Below are 16,632 nucleotides of genomic sequence, written 5' to 3'. Positions count from 1 at the left end.
CAATGACAAGTTAAAAGATGCAGAGATTGTAGAATGATGTTTGCACCCAAACGGATAATCCATAAAGGGTAAACAGTATGGAAATTATGCCGTTAGTACCGTTACTCAACCCGTTTTAGTTTTGAAGAAGTCAGTGAGAACAACCACAGAACAGAGGGAAGTTTCCTGCACTGCTGTTGAAATCTTATCTTACCACCATCACCACAGTCACCACATGGCGAGTGTGTCTGTGTCAGTGTATTATTTTGCTGCCGTGCTCCATACATAATCCAGTGACCGATTTGTCAACAACTAGTAATACAATTCAGTATACTGTATGTATCCATGCAGAAATCATGATAGATTTAGATGAGTAAGCGGTTAACATCACATTGTGATGTTGTGGGCCGGCTGTAAGACTGTATTGTTATGTTATTCAGAATGTATACTCATCCTTTTCATAAAACATCATAATTCATACGGCTATGCTTACGCAACAATGTTTTCTAATACATTCTTGAACTTGAGCATGAACTTGAACGTATTGTGTATGACTGTACGTTATAGGCAAGTTGTCATCTATGCTTAAATATGAGAATAAACATATTAGTAGTTGCAAGTAGTCTATATTATTTTAACACAACTATTAAAATAAGAGCCCAGTAAAAGTGACCTCTCTGCCTCTTGTGTATACTCACTATATAAACAGTTGCTGCGAACACATGTGCATCAACAACATGTCTCATCTTTCACACATCAGTACATTTCAACATAATACTGCTCAAGAGGATATCCTTTTTGAAGTTTCTCCTTCATAACTTCCTATCCTATGTGCAGGACGTAGCTACAATTCAGTGAATAGCACCAAATGGTGTCTGTGCAACCACACAATAAATTCCCCTGGAGAGAAAATTGCATATAGGAGGACTAAAACTAACCTTTCTACAGTATGACCCAGTTTATCCTTTTAGAGCTGCTCAAAAACCCCAAAAAGCTTACCAAAATGTACTTTCCAATCTACTTTTAAGCGGGAACTGGTATATAAGATACTGCACAATGATTAGAGAACACACTAGGGGTTGTGAGTGACTGTTATATAGCTTGTCTGTGTCCTATGAATAGACTTGGCAGAACCCCATGTCTGTTGTCATTCAGCCGTAGGTGTGACCCGAGTTACAGTGAGTCAGACCCACAAGGTCAGGCCATGAGGAAGTTGGAGCTCTTCCCCTACCACAAAACTGGGTTTGTTGTTAAAGACGCTATACTGTACATTAACGATGACTGCCGTTACATGGACAATCTTTATTCATTCAGAATGAAAGCATTCCCGCATCAGAGATTCCAAAGTAACCGTTGAATGGACAATAATGTATGTAAAGTGCAAATAAAAATGCATAAATATGCATAATCCTCATTTGCATGCCTCAAAGCCTCAAAGGAATATAACTTATTGCATGCACAAAGTGGTTTTGCCTGTTATTTATGTCCATGTTCTTGATGGATTCACAGCGTGTCCTCGGCTATTTGTGTTTCTGCTGTTCAATGTCAGAACAACAATGGTCATTCATGACATTCTGCACGTAAGGATATACAGTCAAAGAACTCCACTTATCAGGGCATAGCAGTGGCGGCCATTTTGTAGTTCTACAGATAGAAAGCCCATTCATTTTTCCCATATAGAGATTTCTGAAAATATTCATATTTTAAGCCATCCAGGTTCCTGGTGAATCATGACCATAGAACATTTGATTCTTTGTCAAAAAACATTTGAATATTTACCGGTACATTACTACACTTGTAGCAGAGCTATATTAGTACAAACACATTAACCCTAGCATGCTGGACAATGTAACTGACCAAGGTAAGGTTCCCCATGTTGGTACAGGTTCAAAATGAACAGAACCAGAGGCTGATGTAACAAAAGTGTCAAGTTCATTCAACATGTAGAAAATTATATTCAAGTTAAAATACAGAAGAGGGGTTATTATAGCTGGTAAATCATGATCCTAAATGTGGGACTATGAGCCCAAGGGCAGGTGATATAGGGTGAAGGCTTAAGGTACTACTGGGTCCTCCAAACTAAACACACACAGCAAATAAACCAATCAAATCAACCCCTTACAAAACATCACACCTGCCAAAGTCCGTAATTGGAATATAAAATGTCATTCATTAAAATAGGGTGAAGGAATTGAATTATCAAAGCATCAACATTTGTTTGAGGTTTTCTTACCAAGTAGCCTACTAGGCTGCCTCCGGGTCCCCAACAAACACTCAAATCAGGCTTCTGGCCAAACATGAGGCCTCAAACCTGGTCACTCCTTTTATGCACTACCCTCAGTGCTACATATACTATACTTTTTATACAACAGGTAGCATAACCGGGTGGGACATGCATTCCCAACTTGCATCACTCCCGACTTGTGTGTTCCCATTCCCAAGGTAGGCCGTTTATAAAGTGTTTATATATCCAGTGTTTATAAGTAAACATTCAGCACATTAGTTGACATCCTTCAAGTCATTCTCTGTACAGTATTCAATTCAGTATTCAATTCACACACCTAATGGTCCATCACCATTAGGTGATTATGCATATTAATTTTCTCCACCTCTGAACATATAGTCCGTCCAAATTTCCATTTGGCTCTGCACAGCTCGGGGTTATATGAGACACGTGACGTGCCAAGTTTGAGACTGAGACAGAACGGACGTGCACGCTGCACTCACAAATGTGATGCAAATTTTGGCCTCTCTGTGAAGCTGATGGGTTGTGTTGGGTTGGCCAATCAATGCTGATGCCTACCCCTAGCCGCAATTTGCAACACTAGATCTTTTTTATAATGGGATGAATCTAGAGTTGCAATACCCTCCATTGACAGCCCATTGATCCAAATCGAATTTCCGATCTGCTTGTATTAAACGTTGAATTCACCAACATTGCTGCTGTAGGGCATTGAATTATCCTCTTTCAATCTGCAAAGGATTTGTTTCATAAAAATCCACCGTAGACATGTTATGAGTTACTTTCCGCTAAGAAATTCTGTGCCGTGATATATAAGTGTTGGAGTTTGGAAGCACTTGTTTTTATTAATAGGTCGTGCTGCTGCTTCTTGCAGCATGTGCAAATTCGAAACAGGTGGTACGCAGGGCCGTTCAGTGACTTCGACGAGCGCTTCCAAACTATACAATACAATACAATAATTTACAATAATACAACAATACTTAGAAAAATAATCACCTGCACAGACTTTTTTGACAGAAAGTAGTATGTTGGATTTTTATGAAACGAACTCCTTGCAGATTGAAAGAGGATAATTCAAGCTTGTCCTACAGCTGCAATGTTGGTGAGTTTAACGTTTAGCTCCTTCGCCAAGCGTGTGAATTAATATAGATTATTAAAAAGAAATTGTGAAAATAGTAGATCTACAAGCTCACAACACAACTCATCGCATTGCCATGGGCTGTGAGGTTATAGTTTTTTCTAAAATGCCTCTGGTGATTACTAAAACTATTTGTGACCTAATAGTAGTCTATTCACTCAATGATTCAATTCAACACCTGATGAAAGAAAAATCCTGATAGAAAATGTAGCCCCCAGCCAAGACCCAGCCCGCAATAGCCCTGCCAAACGGGCCCAGCCCTATTGGCACGACAGGTTGCGTGTTGGTCTGGCGAGTGGGAGGCTCGGGTTCAATCCCCGCTTTCCGCGCAATGCTACAATCTGGCGTAGTCGGCAGGACGTGGAGCGTGATATCCTCGCGTGAGGGACATGAGGAACATCGTGTATGGCGGTCCGTGGTGTGAAGTGAGACTCGCTTCAAAGACGGGGGGGGGTGATTGTAGCCCCCAGCCAAGACCCAGCCCGCAACAGCCCTGCCAATCGGGCCCAGCCCTATTGGCACGACAGGTTGCGTGTTAGTCTGGCGAGTGGGAGGCCGGGGTTCAATCCCCGCTCTCCGCGCAATGCTACAAAAACCACTGAGACGTGTGGTGTATCTTACTCTTAGATGTTTATGCGCACATTTACTATAGCAGATGCAAACGTGTGAAAACCACACAGGCCATGGCATGTTCTCTCTCTGCAATGGAAAGCAAGGGTTATATACTAGTTTATTCAACTCACAGCCAATCACGCTGCTTCATCGAGCAACTGTTGTACAACAGTTTCTCATATAGCCTACATTGGGTTGATGCTAATGTTGACAATCAAAAGAAAGACACATTTTAAAAATGTTTGGTCATCTTAACAAGAAGCTGGGATGTTTCAAGGCACACCTTAAGCAGCAACTGTTGTTGTTGCCTTTTTCAATCTGTCATGATAAAGTCTGTTCCTCTTACGTACAGTATGCATGCTGAGTACAATTTGCATTTGTTGAAAAATGAAATTGAGATGTCTTCAAGTGGTACATCTTCGTATTAGTGTATATACTTCACACAGTATTTAACCATACTACTGGGGATAGATTATTCACTGTACTCTTCGACTACATTTATATTCATACCTGTTAATATCTCATACACCATGCTTTTTTTTTTTACTCTTGAAAATTATAATTAGATGTATCTCTCTACGATATCTGTATCTGTCCTGTATTTCATACTGCCATCTATCATTTAAATGTTAAAAAAAAAATCTGATAACATATAACAAGCATTAATAATGTAATGGGTAACACAGGCAATCAAAACAGTACATGAATGATGAACAAATAAACTCTTTATGTGCATTTCCTTTCTTGTGAGCAATTTCAAAACCACCAAAACAAGTGTTGTTTTTGCTTTAGGTACAGCAGGTACTGGGGCAAAGGGGAACTTCCTCATTTGCAGGGTCAGTCTCATCATAGGTTAAGGCAAAGCAAACATCCATGCTTTACTGAAATAAAACTATGATTTCAATAATCAGAAGGGCCTCGATAGAGATCCCTATAACACACCTGCTGTACAGAAACCACAATATGACATTTTATGATATTAAGGGAAAGACTGGATGGCACGCATGTGCAACTGAGCCACTTCCTCCCACATGGCACATGGTACAACACGCATTGTATCCAAGTATCCAAAAATACAAATACTCAAGTAAAGTACAGATATGGTACAAAATAATTAAGACATTTTTAGAATTGGCTTATTTTGCTATATCAGTGGTGCTCAAAACCGTTGTACTGTAATGTATTTGGCCACAGACCCCCATCTCAAAATATATTTTTTACCCCCAGAAGCAAAGATTTGAGGTAAAAGTTTTACAATTTTTCACAATTTTAATAGGGAAAGTGTAAAATAATGGATGCTTTCCCGGGTTAAGTACAGTACTCAATTACATTTACTTTGTTACTTTCCACCACTGCCTACTGCACAATAAGAATAATTCAATTAATTTTCTGAATAAATGTAAGACAATGTAACAGGCCTGGAGAAACTTTCATAAAGTAGAGTGCGTAGGCGAGAGAGGAGGCGAGAGAGGGTGAGAGAGAGGGCGAGAGAGAGAGAGAGAGAGAGAGAGAGAGAGAGCAACACTACAACAGGAAATGTTGCTATGGTTATAGGCGGCCGGAGAACTGCGTGTCTGTCATACTACCCTCAGCAATGCCAACGTGGTCATTGCTATTAGCCCAGGTACCGAATCAAAAGTAACCCTCATAGTTAAAATGTCATGCCAAGCGGACCGATACTACTAACATTACATTGAAGATCATTACACTGCTTGCATCTGGTAAGTCCCTTCTCATAAGGATGCCTTTAATTGATATTTGACTGTTGACAGATAGGCAGATAGGCAGATAGGTTGACAATAGGGCTGGAAAAATGATGTGTAAAGATGAAATATAAAATATATGGTCCAGGAGAAATCCTGCAGGAATCATAATTATGACACTTATGACAGCTAGGCGATGATGATATAGTCCACAAAAGTAGTAAGTTGTTGCATAACATATTTTTGGCTGGTTGTACAAACCTCTTAATGTTTCTGCTCACGATTTTACTTTAGTTCAAGACAAGGACAACTAAAGTGATTTTTTTTAATGGAAATGTTTGCTCAAGATACGTGTATATGACCATCTTCAGTGCTTTGAAGAAGTCAGTTCCAAAATGAACCAATAATTCAAACAAATCCAGTCAATCCTTTTTGAATCATATGGTTTATCAACATTTTTTATTTGTCAACATGATGACACTTTTACAGGTTGGTTAATTTGTTGTAAAGATAATGACAAAGAGGTAATTTTCACAACTGATTTAATATTTTAGAAATGTATTAAAGTCAACACATTAACACAGTTGGATACAAATCAGTTCAAAGGTTCTCAATTCCTGTTTCAAAAGGAGCCTTTCTCCATAAAACTAAATCCATAATGTGTCTTGTCACTGTGTCTTGACATGGTATACTATTCTAATTATAGGAAGAGAAAATAGTTTTTGTTTTTCTTTCTTTGTAAAAAATATTGTTTTGGGATATGCCCCAATGAGTCCTTCAATGGTGTTAATGAGTCAGGAAACATATTTGTGTCTCTGCCTGTGCTCCAGCAGATTGCTATGTCTGAGGTGGGTCATGACTTATAGGCCAAGACAATATAACTTTCCTACGGACGGCGGTTCTATCATAGAGCACCCCAGGGAAGCCGACTTCCTCATATACAACGCTGTCTCTCAACACACTGTTTTCTGGGGTGTGAGAGAGAGTGTTGCAGCTGTATTCACAATCACAGCAAAGCCCTGGAATTGTTCACAGACTTCCGTCGTGGCACTTTTAGCTACAAACAAGGCCATGGATGAACAGTAATGTCCTGTGTAGGCAGACATAAGTCAAATGGGTTAGTCACTGACAGGGCTGGGAAATTGTGTATAGGTCATCTCTCCTAACCACTCACATCATAATTGATTTCCTGTTATCATGTCTGATAGGGTTTAATCCATTGAGACCTGGAACGCATCCATGTCACGTTAGCGTTTAACCACATTAACCATTAACCCATTTTGGTGTTTTAAACATTGTTATAATTTAGCTATTGAAAAATAGCAGATCTACAAGCTCATAGCGCGCCACCGAGTGGCGCGCTATGAACTTGTAGGTCTGCTATTTTTGAAAAATCGTTAAAATGTGCCTCAAATCCTTCCGAAAATTGTCATGATTTAGAAAACTTTTTTTTTTTAATTTCGACGTCAGGCCTGAATGGGTTAAAACAAGTTTAAGTCTGGTTGGGAAATTTTATTTATTTCCCAATCTGTGTGTTCATCATGAAACAGCACACCAAAAGAGACCCGAGAAATGAGATATGTTAACAGCTGTTGATGAACTGATGAGAAGACTAAGGAAGTCAGTCAGTTATGCATCAGATATTATTCTGATGCAGGACTGCAGGTGCATCTTACTGACTTGTGGAAAAGACACTGTTCTTGCAGGGCTTGACTGGTAATTTAATGGGGTATTCCAAAACAAGGGTATGTTATAACAGGGGTTCTCAACCCGTGGGTCGCGACCCCTCGGGGGGTCGCCAAATTATTTTAGGGGGTCCCCAAATTATTTAAAAAAGAAAAAAAAAAAATTCAAAAATAGCAGACCTACAAGCTCGTAGCGCGCCACTCGGTGGCGCGCTATGAGCTTGTAGATCTGCTATTTTTCAATAGCTAAATTATAACAATGCTTAAAACACCAAAAGGGGTTCCCGCCCAAAATGGTTTAAGGTTATTGTAGCAGTCAATTTATATTGGGGGTCGGGAGGGGGCGGGGCGGGGGTCCCGAGACATTGCCAAAGCATTTCCGGGGGTCCCCGGCCAAAAACGTTGAGAACCCCTGAGTTATAATACAACGACGATACATTTATTTACATAGCAGTTTTCGAAATCGTTTTCAAAGTGCTGAACAGTAATATATGAAACAATGCATGTTGTACTTATTGTACAATTGCAATAAATTGCTCTTATCATCATCACATTCCGTGCTCAGCCAATCAAATCATCACAAATGTCATTCCGGCCAAACACTTTTGGCGTCTTCACTTTTCTGCCCTCACTTTCTATCCTCAATATGAGACAGAGCTGGGCATAGGAGAGGCTAGCACCCCTCAAAAAGTACAGGTTAAGAATATGAAAAAAATATATGTGAAACTCACTATTTCGCCACAAGATGGCACTATACACCATGCTGCAGTTTTCACTTGCAGATGTCCAAGCCTTCTGCAGTAGTAGCATAGATTGTGTCCAGTACAGTGACACTTCTCATCAGTGGTTCTGAAACTTTTTCATGTCAGGGACCCCCAAATTGACACTTATTAGACTGCGGACCCCATATTAGAAAATATACGCCAAGGACCCCCTATAAGAGAAGATGTTTATGGCTATAGCATTGATTCTCAAACCATTTTCATTTCAAGGACCTGCCCAGCTCAGTTTGACATGCATTAGGCTGCCTGCGGACCCACCACTTAATGGCATTTCTATCTCTGGGACCCCAAAGTGTAAAAATAATGTGGAACCAAATGGTCCATTTGGTTCCATTTGTACACTCTGAGTAACAGACCCCATAGGTCTAAGGGTCCATTTGGTAGGTTCCTAACTATCATTTAGCTGGCGACCCCCTGGAACTCCCTCGAGGACCCCTAGGGGTCCCCGGACCACACTTTGAGAACCACTGGTGTACATGAATTGTCACCTATTGTCAGCTATCTGGGTCCTATATAATGGCCCACCATACATAAGGGCATAGAGCAATGTCCACAGCCCAGTCTAGTCCTGGACAAAAACCTGATTAAGCCTCAAAGTCGACTGATGAAGAACATCCACGGAAGTAAAATGCATTAACATGAACACTTTTGTTTTTCTCTCTCTTTTCTTTTCCACAGTTACTGCATCCCCGGATACCAAAAATGGAGACAAGTACGTATATGGTGCCAGCAAGCTTTACCCCTACCCTCAGTACCAACTACTCTGCCACGAACAAGACGACGTGTCATACTCTGTATGCCCATAGGAAATACGCCCAGGTCCTCATCCCTATCTTCTATGCCATCGTGTTCGTCGTGGGCCTGCTGGGAAATGGCCTCGCACTGCACGTCATCCGTCCAAACCTGAAGAAGATAAACTCCACCACCATGTACTCCCTCAACCTGGTCTTTTCGGACATCCTCTTCACCCTCTCGCTCCCCTTGAGGCTGATGTACTACGCTGGGGGCTTCCACTGGCCCTTGAGTGACCCCCTCTGCAAGATATCGGGGATCATCTTCTACATCAACACCTACGCCGGGGTCAACTTCATGACGTGCCTCAGCGTCGACCGCTTCATCGCCGTGGTCCTGCCGCTGCGCTTTGCCCGCTTCCGCAACGTCAGTCACGTGCGCTACATTTGCGTGGGCGTGTGGCTGCTGGTCCTGGCGCAGACCTTGCCCCTCATTGGCATGCCCATGACCAACAAGGAGCACGGCGGCTACATCAGCTGCATGGAATACCCCAACTATGAGAGCGTGCCCAACATCGCCTACATCCTGATCGGCGCCGTCTTCCTGGGCTACGGGATCCCACTGGTCACCATCCTGGTGTGCTACTCCATCCTGTGCTTCAAGCTCCAGCGCAGCGCCAAGAAGAACCGCCTCACCGACAAGTCCGGACGCAGCCGCAAGGCCATCGGAGTGATCTGCTGCGTGTCCGTGGTGTTTGTGCTCTGCTACAGCCCGTACCACATAAACCTCCTGCAGTACATGATCCGCAAGCTGGTGTCCGAGCCCGGCTGCGCGGAGCTCACCGCCTTCCAGGTGTCTCTGCACATCACGGTGTGCCTGATGAACCTCAACTCCTGCCTGGATCCCTTCATCTACTTCTTTGCCTGTAAGGGCTACAAGAAAAAGGTGCTGAAGCTGCTGAAGAGGCCGGTGAGTGTGTCCTTCTCCAGTGCCGCGAGGACCTCGGCAGACGGCTGCTCCAGGGACGTCGTCGAGGGCAACAGGATGCGCCTCAACAGCTCCACAAAGTCCACGTACAATCAATGAACAGGGGAAGAGTAGCCTGGGCAGCATTCCTCTTCGGGTTTTATGATCCGGTCGGGAGCGGATATGATATCGCTACGTCATGTTGTAGTATTGTTTTGTAGTCATCAATCTTCCGGAACTTCCTTTTCCCTCAAACCGATTTTTCTCAATAAAAGCTGCAGGCTACGAGAGCTTTTATTGTTATTCTTCCGGTTTGAGGGAAAAGGAAGTTCCGATTGATTGTTCCTGCCTATGATGACTACAAAACAATACTACAACATGACGTAGTTATATCATCCGCTCCAGACCGGTTCACACGGCAGTTTTGTAACAGAGACCAGGCTTTCCTCTGAGGTGGAAAGCCTGGTGAAGCGAGGTTAGGAAGAGTGGACTTTCCTGAGCATGCGTCACACATGGACCAGAGGGGATTTCATCTCTGGGAGGCCACCATAATCAACACAAGAACGGTGTTCTTGGTAGCTGATAAATAGAGGACCTTATAAACGGAGGACATGCTCTTAACCACTTTGGATAACTTGACGATGATTAGATCTCCCTAACAGCTATATTCAACACTTTGGCACAGTGACAGACAGACTGGCACCCAAGTCAGCTTTTACACAGGAATGTCTTTTTTCTTCTCATGGAAAAGGATATACGTCAAACACAGAAAAACACACCACTCTCCCTGTACGAGGCGCAGCTGAGGGAGGGGCTGGAACTAGTTCCTGAAAAAACAAGCACCCACCCACACACACTGTGCAAACGTAGTTTAAAAGTTGATCTATGGAAGAGGTTTGAATGCTGTAAATATAAGATGTTACAGTAATGTTACAGCAGTTTTTAGATATTGTGCATATATATATATATATATATATATATATATATATATATATATATATATGTCAAGCAGTCTGGAATACAACTAGAGCTACAAACAAATGGAGAAGGAAGTATGCTGTTTGGTAAAACAGTCTTGCTATTATCTGAAGATAGTTGAACACACATGGGAAAACTTTCATCCAATAATGTCCCCTCAAGTAAAACAAATATATATACAGTATGTATATTCTCTTTATTTGGAAATTAAAAACTCTTAAGTTAGACCTACTCTCTGTGGATATTGTGGAATGTGGTCTAATTGAATCAAACTGTATCAGAACTGTCTCGCTGCCTAGAGGTCTAATTATATTATATCCTGCAGTGATATGTTTCAGCCACCAGAGGACAGTGATGTACTGAAAGACTAAGAACTGAATTAGTACAAAAAGTCACCTGGATGCCTCCCAGGAATTCAATTCATATACCAACTCCGGTATACTGTACATGCATACAATAAAGAAAAAAATAACGAAATAATTAAATTATGCCTTCACCAATAAAGTTGTACATAATCATTTTCTCTGGCAGATGAACTGTGAAATTGCACAGATTAGATAGAATGCATGGGAAATACAGTAAGAGGCAATATAGGAAGTCACTCATTATATGACATTGCCCGAGACCCATAAGGGGGGAAAAAACATTCATTTATACTGCAGAACCCACACTCATTATGACAGGCATCGTGCCAGACCCATAAGGAAAGAAAGTCCATATATATATTGTGTACGAGACATGATTTGATTAACCCATTTAGGCCTGACGTCGAAATTAAAAAAATCTAAATCATGACAGTTTTCTGAAAAACCTTATGTTTCTGTATCAGTGGTGCTCAATATTTCATGTCAAGGACCCCAAAGATTATATGTAATATGCCTCCGCCCCCCCCCATCTGAAAATATGTAGTTCCAGGGACCTCCCCAAAGATTTGAGTTAAAATGTTCACTCTAAGTGGAAAATGGTGCATTTATATAGCGCCTTTATCCAAGGCGCTTTACATAGATGTGCATTACATTACATTCACCCATTCACACACACATTCATACACCGATTGCAGCGGAAGCCATGCAAGGTACCAACCAGCACATCGGGAGCAATTTGGGGTTCAGTGTCTTGCCCAAGGACACTTGTAGCCAGGAGGAGCCGAGATTTGAACCGCCGACCCATGGATCATTGGACGACCTGCTCTACCTCTTGAGCCACAGTCGCCCACTCTGTAACATATTCAAAGATTTAAGGAACATATTCACTATTTTTCAAAAATAGCAGACCTACAAGTTCATAGCGCGGCACTCGGTGCCGCTCTATGAGCTTGTAGATCTGCTATTTTTCAATGGCTAAAGTATAACACAATGCTTAAAACACCAAAAGGGGTTCCCGCCCAGAATGGATTAATAAAGACCTGAGCTTCATTATGGAGGGGAAGCCTTACAGAGGCAACTGCATGATGGGTATCAAAGACACGGAAACATCACACAGACTGTTGTCATAACAACATATTGCGATAAACACAAAGTGCCATCTGGCACTGAGATTTTTAAGACACATCGAGAGGACGAGCAGATAGATAATTATTTCTCAGGAATAAGAATTAGATTAAATACACAGCTTCCATGCGAGAGCCGTGCCAATAATACCCCATGTTTTACTGAGACAGTGAGACAGATGCCATCTACTTATTTGACACTACAATGCATTGTGCTCGTCGAACACAATGCATTGGAAAAGTCAACTAGAAAAGTGCGCTCCTCAGACTGTTAGATCCCCGCCAGGCCAGGTTGTCCACCCAGGGCACGCAAAGTTTGGAAGGCAGTCATAGTCAATTGGAATGGAACCTGCTTAAATCTGACTGATACATCTTGATCACATGATTGTAGAGATAATATGTAGCATACCGATTTGTGTGATGTTTGGACAGAACTTTATAGGAGTAATAGCAAAAAGTGTGTTTTGAAGAAAATGTGAAATTAAATCTTGTCAAGCAGAAATCGGCATGGCCTATGTGGGAAGTTACGCCATGATCCAATGAATCCAAAGACATTTTGATTGTATGACCTGTACGGTTCAAGAGTTATATGCCAAAACACGAATTGGCCTGTTATAGCGCCAACATGAGGCCGATTTGAATAATTGGGACAGAGGTTCTTCCTTGGCCTACTGGGAGTGTGCGTGCACCTTTTCACCCCAACGGTACCGGAGAATAGCTGTTCACAGACACGCAGACAGACAGACAGACAGACAGACAGACAGACAGACAGACAGAACTCGTTATCCTCACCAGGGGATAACTACCACCAGATCTGATATCATCAGAAATGTACCCCAGAGATCTGGCTCATCAAAGCATAATAGCTATAGGTGACAAATAGATGTAACCTTTGTGGAGACTGGAGACGAAATGGACTGTGTCTCTTTCACATATGGCACAGTAGGAGAAATGTCAAAAAGGTCTCTGGCTAAATGTGACCGAGTTTGTGTGCAGAATACACGGTTCTATAGAGTTTGACAAGAACTGACAAGATTAGTTAACAGAGCAACCATGAACTTATGCTGAATTCAGTTTGGCCTTTGCCTTATGTTATGACAATGCTGTTAAAAATTGCGCGCACGCTCGTGCACACACGCAGTCTCTCTCACACAAACACACACACAGACAGTCTCTCTCACACAAACACACACACACACACACACACACACACACACACACACACACACACACACACACACACACAGACAGTCTCTCACACACAAACACAGACAGACAGACAGACAGACAGACATACACAGTAAGTGTGATTGTACTACTGTATATATGTACCCACAGCACGTACGTGCTTTCCATGAACCCACACGCATCATGCATGCACATACAATCATGTGGAAGTTTGTGCGTGGACACACACACACACAGCACACACAAACAAAAACAGACGCACAAGCACTTCAATCTGTATTCAATCCAGGTCCGGTGTGACCTTGAGTGTTTCACCTGAGGTATGCGCTTTGCATCCATTAAGTCGACGCGGTGTAAAAACCATCGCACAGCATCAGCGTGAAGTGTCTATTACCACCGTCTTATTTCCTGTTTATATGGCAACTGCCTCAACATCCTGTTTTTAATTACTTCTCTCCGGCAGCAGATGCTTCTCACAGCAACCTGCTGTGGATTACTCCCCTGAGAACTAATGTGCTGTGACAGACCCCACTTTTCCAATCAATAACTCGCCCTAAATCTGCCATCTCTCTGCCTGCCAAACACACTCCCACTTCTAATGGCACATCATTTTCTTTAAGGGGGTGTAATTGCAGAATGCGGAAAAAGCTGTAGCACTTTTTTGTGTTCTACTTTTGCAGATACTGTATAGGTGCACGTACGCAATACAGTATACACCAGTGAAACTACAGAATTGCCACGAGTCTCACACTGTACAGGAAGTTACTGTGGGAGGCTTCTCTCTCAATTCTCCATCTCACCACCTCTTCAATCAATCGAAATCCTCTAAAACAAAGCTTTCACTTCCCCCTGGTATCTCAACAAAGCAGAGAGACGGCCGCCGGCCCCCATGCCACTTCTTAAACCTATTGGTGATGGGCTCGTTGTCAGGATTCTGATCACTAGGAGATGACACAAAATAAAATAAAAGCTTTGTGGTAAGTGTGGTTATTTATTTGTGTAAGTAATGCTGCTATCTGATCTCTTTGATTGCTGAGGTGTAGATGAAAAGCAATATTTCTCAGCACATAACATTGTATCCTTTTTGTCACACTGAGATTGGGATCATTGTGTGTAGAGAACATCTGGTTCTTTCCTTGATTTTGAACTAATTGTTGAAAAAAATTACAATTGTTTTTCCATTGTTTCGGTATTGTTTTTAGATATATACATTCCTCTACATAACTACGTAACTACCTAAAACATGCATACAGAATTAAATCTGTATACATTTTTGCATGACATTTGTATGAAATTGACTTGTCTTCCACACATAACATCCTTTCTCAAAGCAAAAGTGGAGGCATCAAACTACTTTCGTGGAAGTCATGCATGATTTCCACGACAGCCAAAAGATGATCAATGCTGCTAATTTTCACTTCACTTTTATTGTTTTACAGTTCCCATCTTACTCATTCTGTTCTGATTCACGGTAGACACAGATTCCAATAATGTTTAACACGCCGTGACTGATGATATGGACATTCTTGCTTCGTACTGAGCTTCAGGAGACAGAAATAGACACACAGGTTTCCGCATTTCACGCTGCAGCCAGTGGCGTGCACAGACATTTAGAGGGGCAGGTGCTCAAGTTAAAAAAGGGCACCTTGTGCAGCGCGTGGAACCGGCCGGTTGCCTTAATCTATTTTGGGCGGGAACCCCTTTTGGTGTTAGCATTATGTTATGCTTTAGCTATTGAAAAATAGCAGATCTACAAGCTCATAGCGCGCCACCAAGTGGCGCGCTACGAGCTTGTAGGTCTGCTATTTTTGAAAAAAAAAAAAAAAAAAAAAAAAGGGGAAAAAAAGCTCTAGCACCCCCTAGTGTCTATCTGTGCACGCCACTGCTGCAGCTGCACATGCTGAACAAAAGTAAGTATTCAAATGACTATTACCAAGCAGAGGGTTCCGCAAACAGTCATTTATAGACACCTCCAGAAATACCCCTGACCATTTTAACCTCATCTCTGCATGAGAGTGTGTTTGTACATAACCGTATACCAACCAGTGTGGTTTAACTTTTATTCAGCTGACACAGTATACCAGTGGTTCTACTGTATGTCAATCGGAAAAATTGACATTATTGATGCGTATATTGGGGTACCCCCATTTGAAAATATTTTGTGCCAGGACGACCATAAGAGAAGCTACGGTTGTTGTTGTTAGAATTCTACAATTGACTAATACTGAAACCTATAATCTGAGTAGTCTCTTATATATATTCTCATTAGTCTAAGACAGCGGTTCCTAGCGGTTCCATATATTTCCTTTTTATCCACATATATGCACTTATATGAACCTGAATATGGCAGCATAGGCTATATTCTGAATTACTTGCCATATATTGGCATAATATGTTAATATATTTAAAATAAAACCATAGCACCACCATTAGACTTTTCATGTCGCGCACCCCCTAGAAGGCGCTCGTGCACCACAAGGGGTGCACGCACCACAAGGGGCCGGTGCACGCACCACAAGGGGTGCACGCACCACAAGGGGCCGGTGCACGCACCACAGTTTGTCCCAGACACAATTTAGAATCACTGGTCTATACAAATAACACTGGCTTTTCTGTTGTGTGTGATGTCAGACCAGCTGAGCTTGATCAGTGAGAGAAAGATAGAAAGAGGGTGGGGGGAGAGAGAGAGAGAGACAGACAGACAGACAGAGAGAGAGAGAAAGAGAGACAGAGAGAGACACGGGGAGGGAGACAGGAAGAGAGGGAGATTGAGATACTGTAGGGAGAGAGAGCGAGGGAGAGAGTGAAGGAGAAAGGTAGCCTATTTCACCTACAGTATGCAAGCTGAACTCGCTGATCGGCGAGTTGCAAAACAACATATTGTCAGCGAGCTTCTGCTTCTGTGCGTGTGTGTGTGTGTGTGTGTGTGTGAGGTGACATGAGGTCAAACTAGTCACATTATCCCTTTAGCCTCTCGGGAAAATGCTAGCGTTACCGACAAAAAATATTATTTTGATATAAATATCCACAGGTTGACAAACTAGACATAGCTAATGTTCTGGAAACTTTATTTTAGATTGTTAGAAAAACAAACATCCATTTACAAACATTCTAATAGTGATTCTATAGTGATTCATT

General features: G+C 42.0%; 2 protein-coding genes across 3 annotated transcripts in view; one reads left to right on the top strand and one right to left on the bottom strand.

Moving 5' to 3' along the window:
- The window catches only part of clybl (citrate lyase beta like), a 139,358-nt gene extending 137,032 nt beyond the window's left edge, over positions 1–2,326 (bottom strand). For both annotated transcript variants that reach the window (XM_079519056.1, XM_079519055.1), the window contains exon 1: positions 2,213–2,326. The gene's annotated coding sequence lies outside the window, so the exon portion shown is untranslated. The remainder of the gene's footprint in view (positions 1–2,212) is intronic.
- Positions 2,327–5,561: 3,235 nt separating this feature from the next.
- gpr183a (G protein-coupled receptor 183a) lies at positions 5,562–11,403 on the top strand. Its single transcript, XM_079518182.1, has 2 exons — positions 5,562–5,692; positions 8,820–11,403. The coding sequence occupies exon 2, from the start codon at positions 8,844–8,846 to the stop codon at positions 9,957–9,959; it is 1,116 nt and encodes a 371-aa protein (XP_079374308.1). The 5' UTR covers positions 5,562–5,692; positions 8,820–8,843; the 3' UTR covers positions 9,960–11,403.
- Positions 11,404–16,632: the final 5,229 nt, after the last annotated feature.

Source organism: Electrona antarctica (assembly GCF_951216825.1).
Source record: "Electrona antarctica genome assembly, chromosome: 13".
Taxonomy (NCBI): Eukaryota; Metazoa; Chordata; class Actinopteri; order Myctophiformes; family Myctophidae; genus Electrona; species Electrona antarctica.
This window is presented reverse-complemented; position numbering and strand designations above follow the sequence as displayed.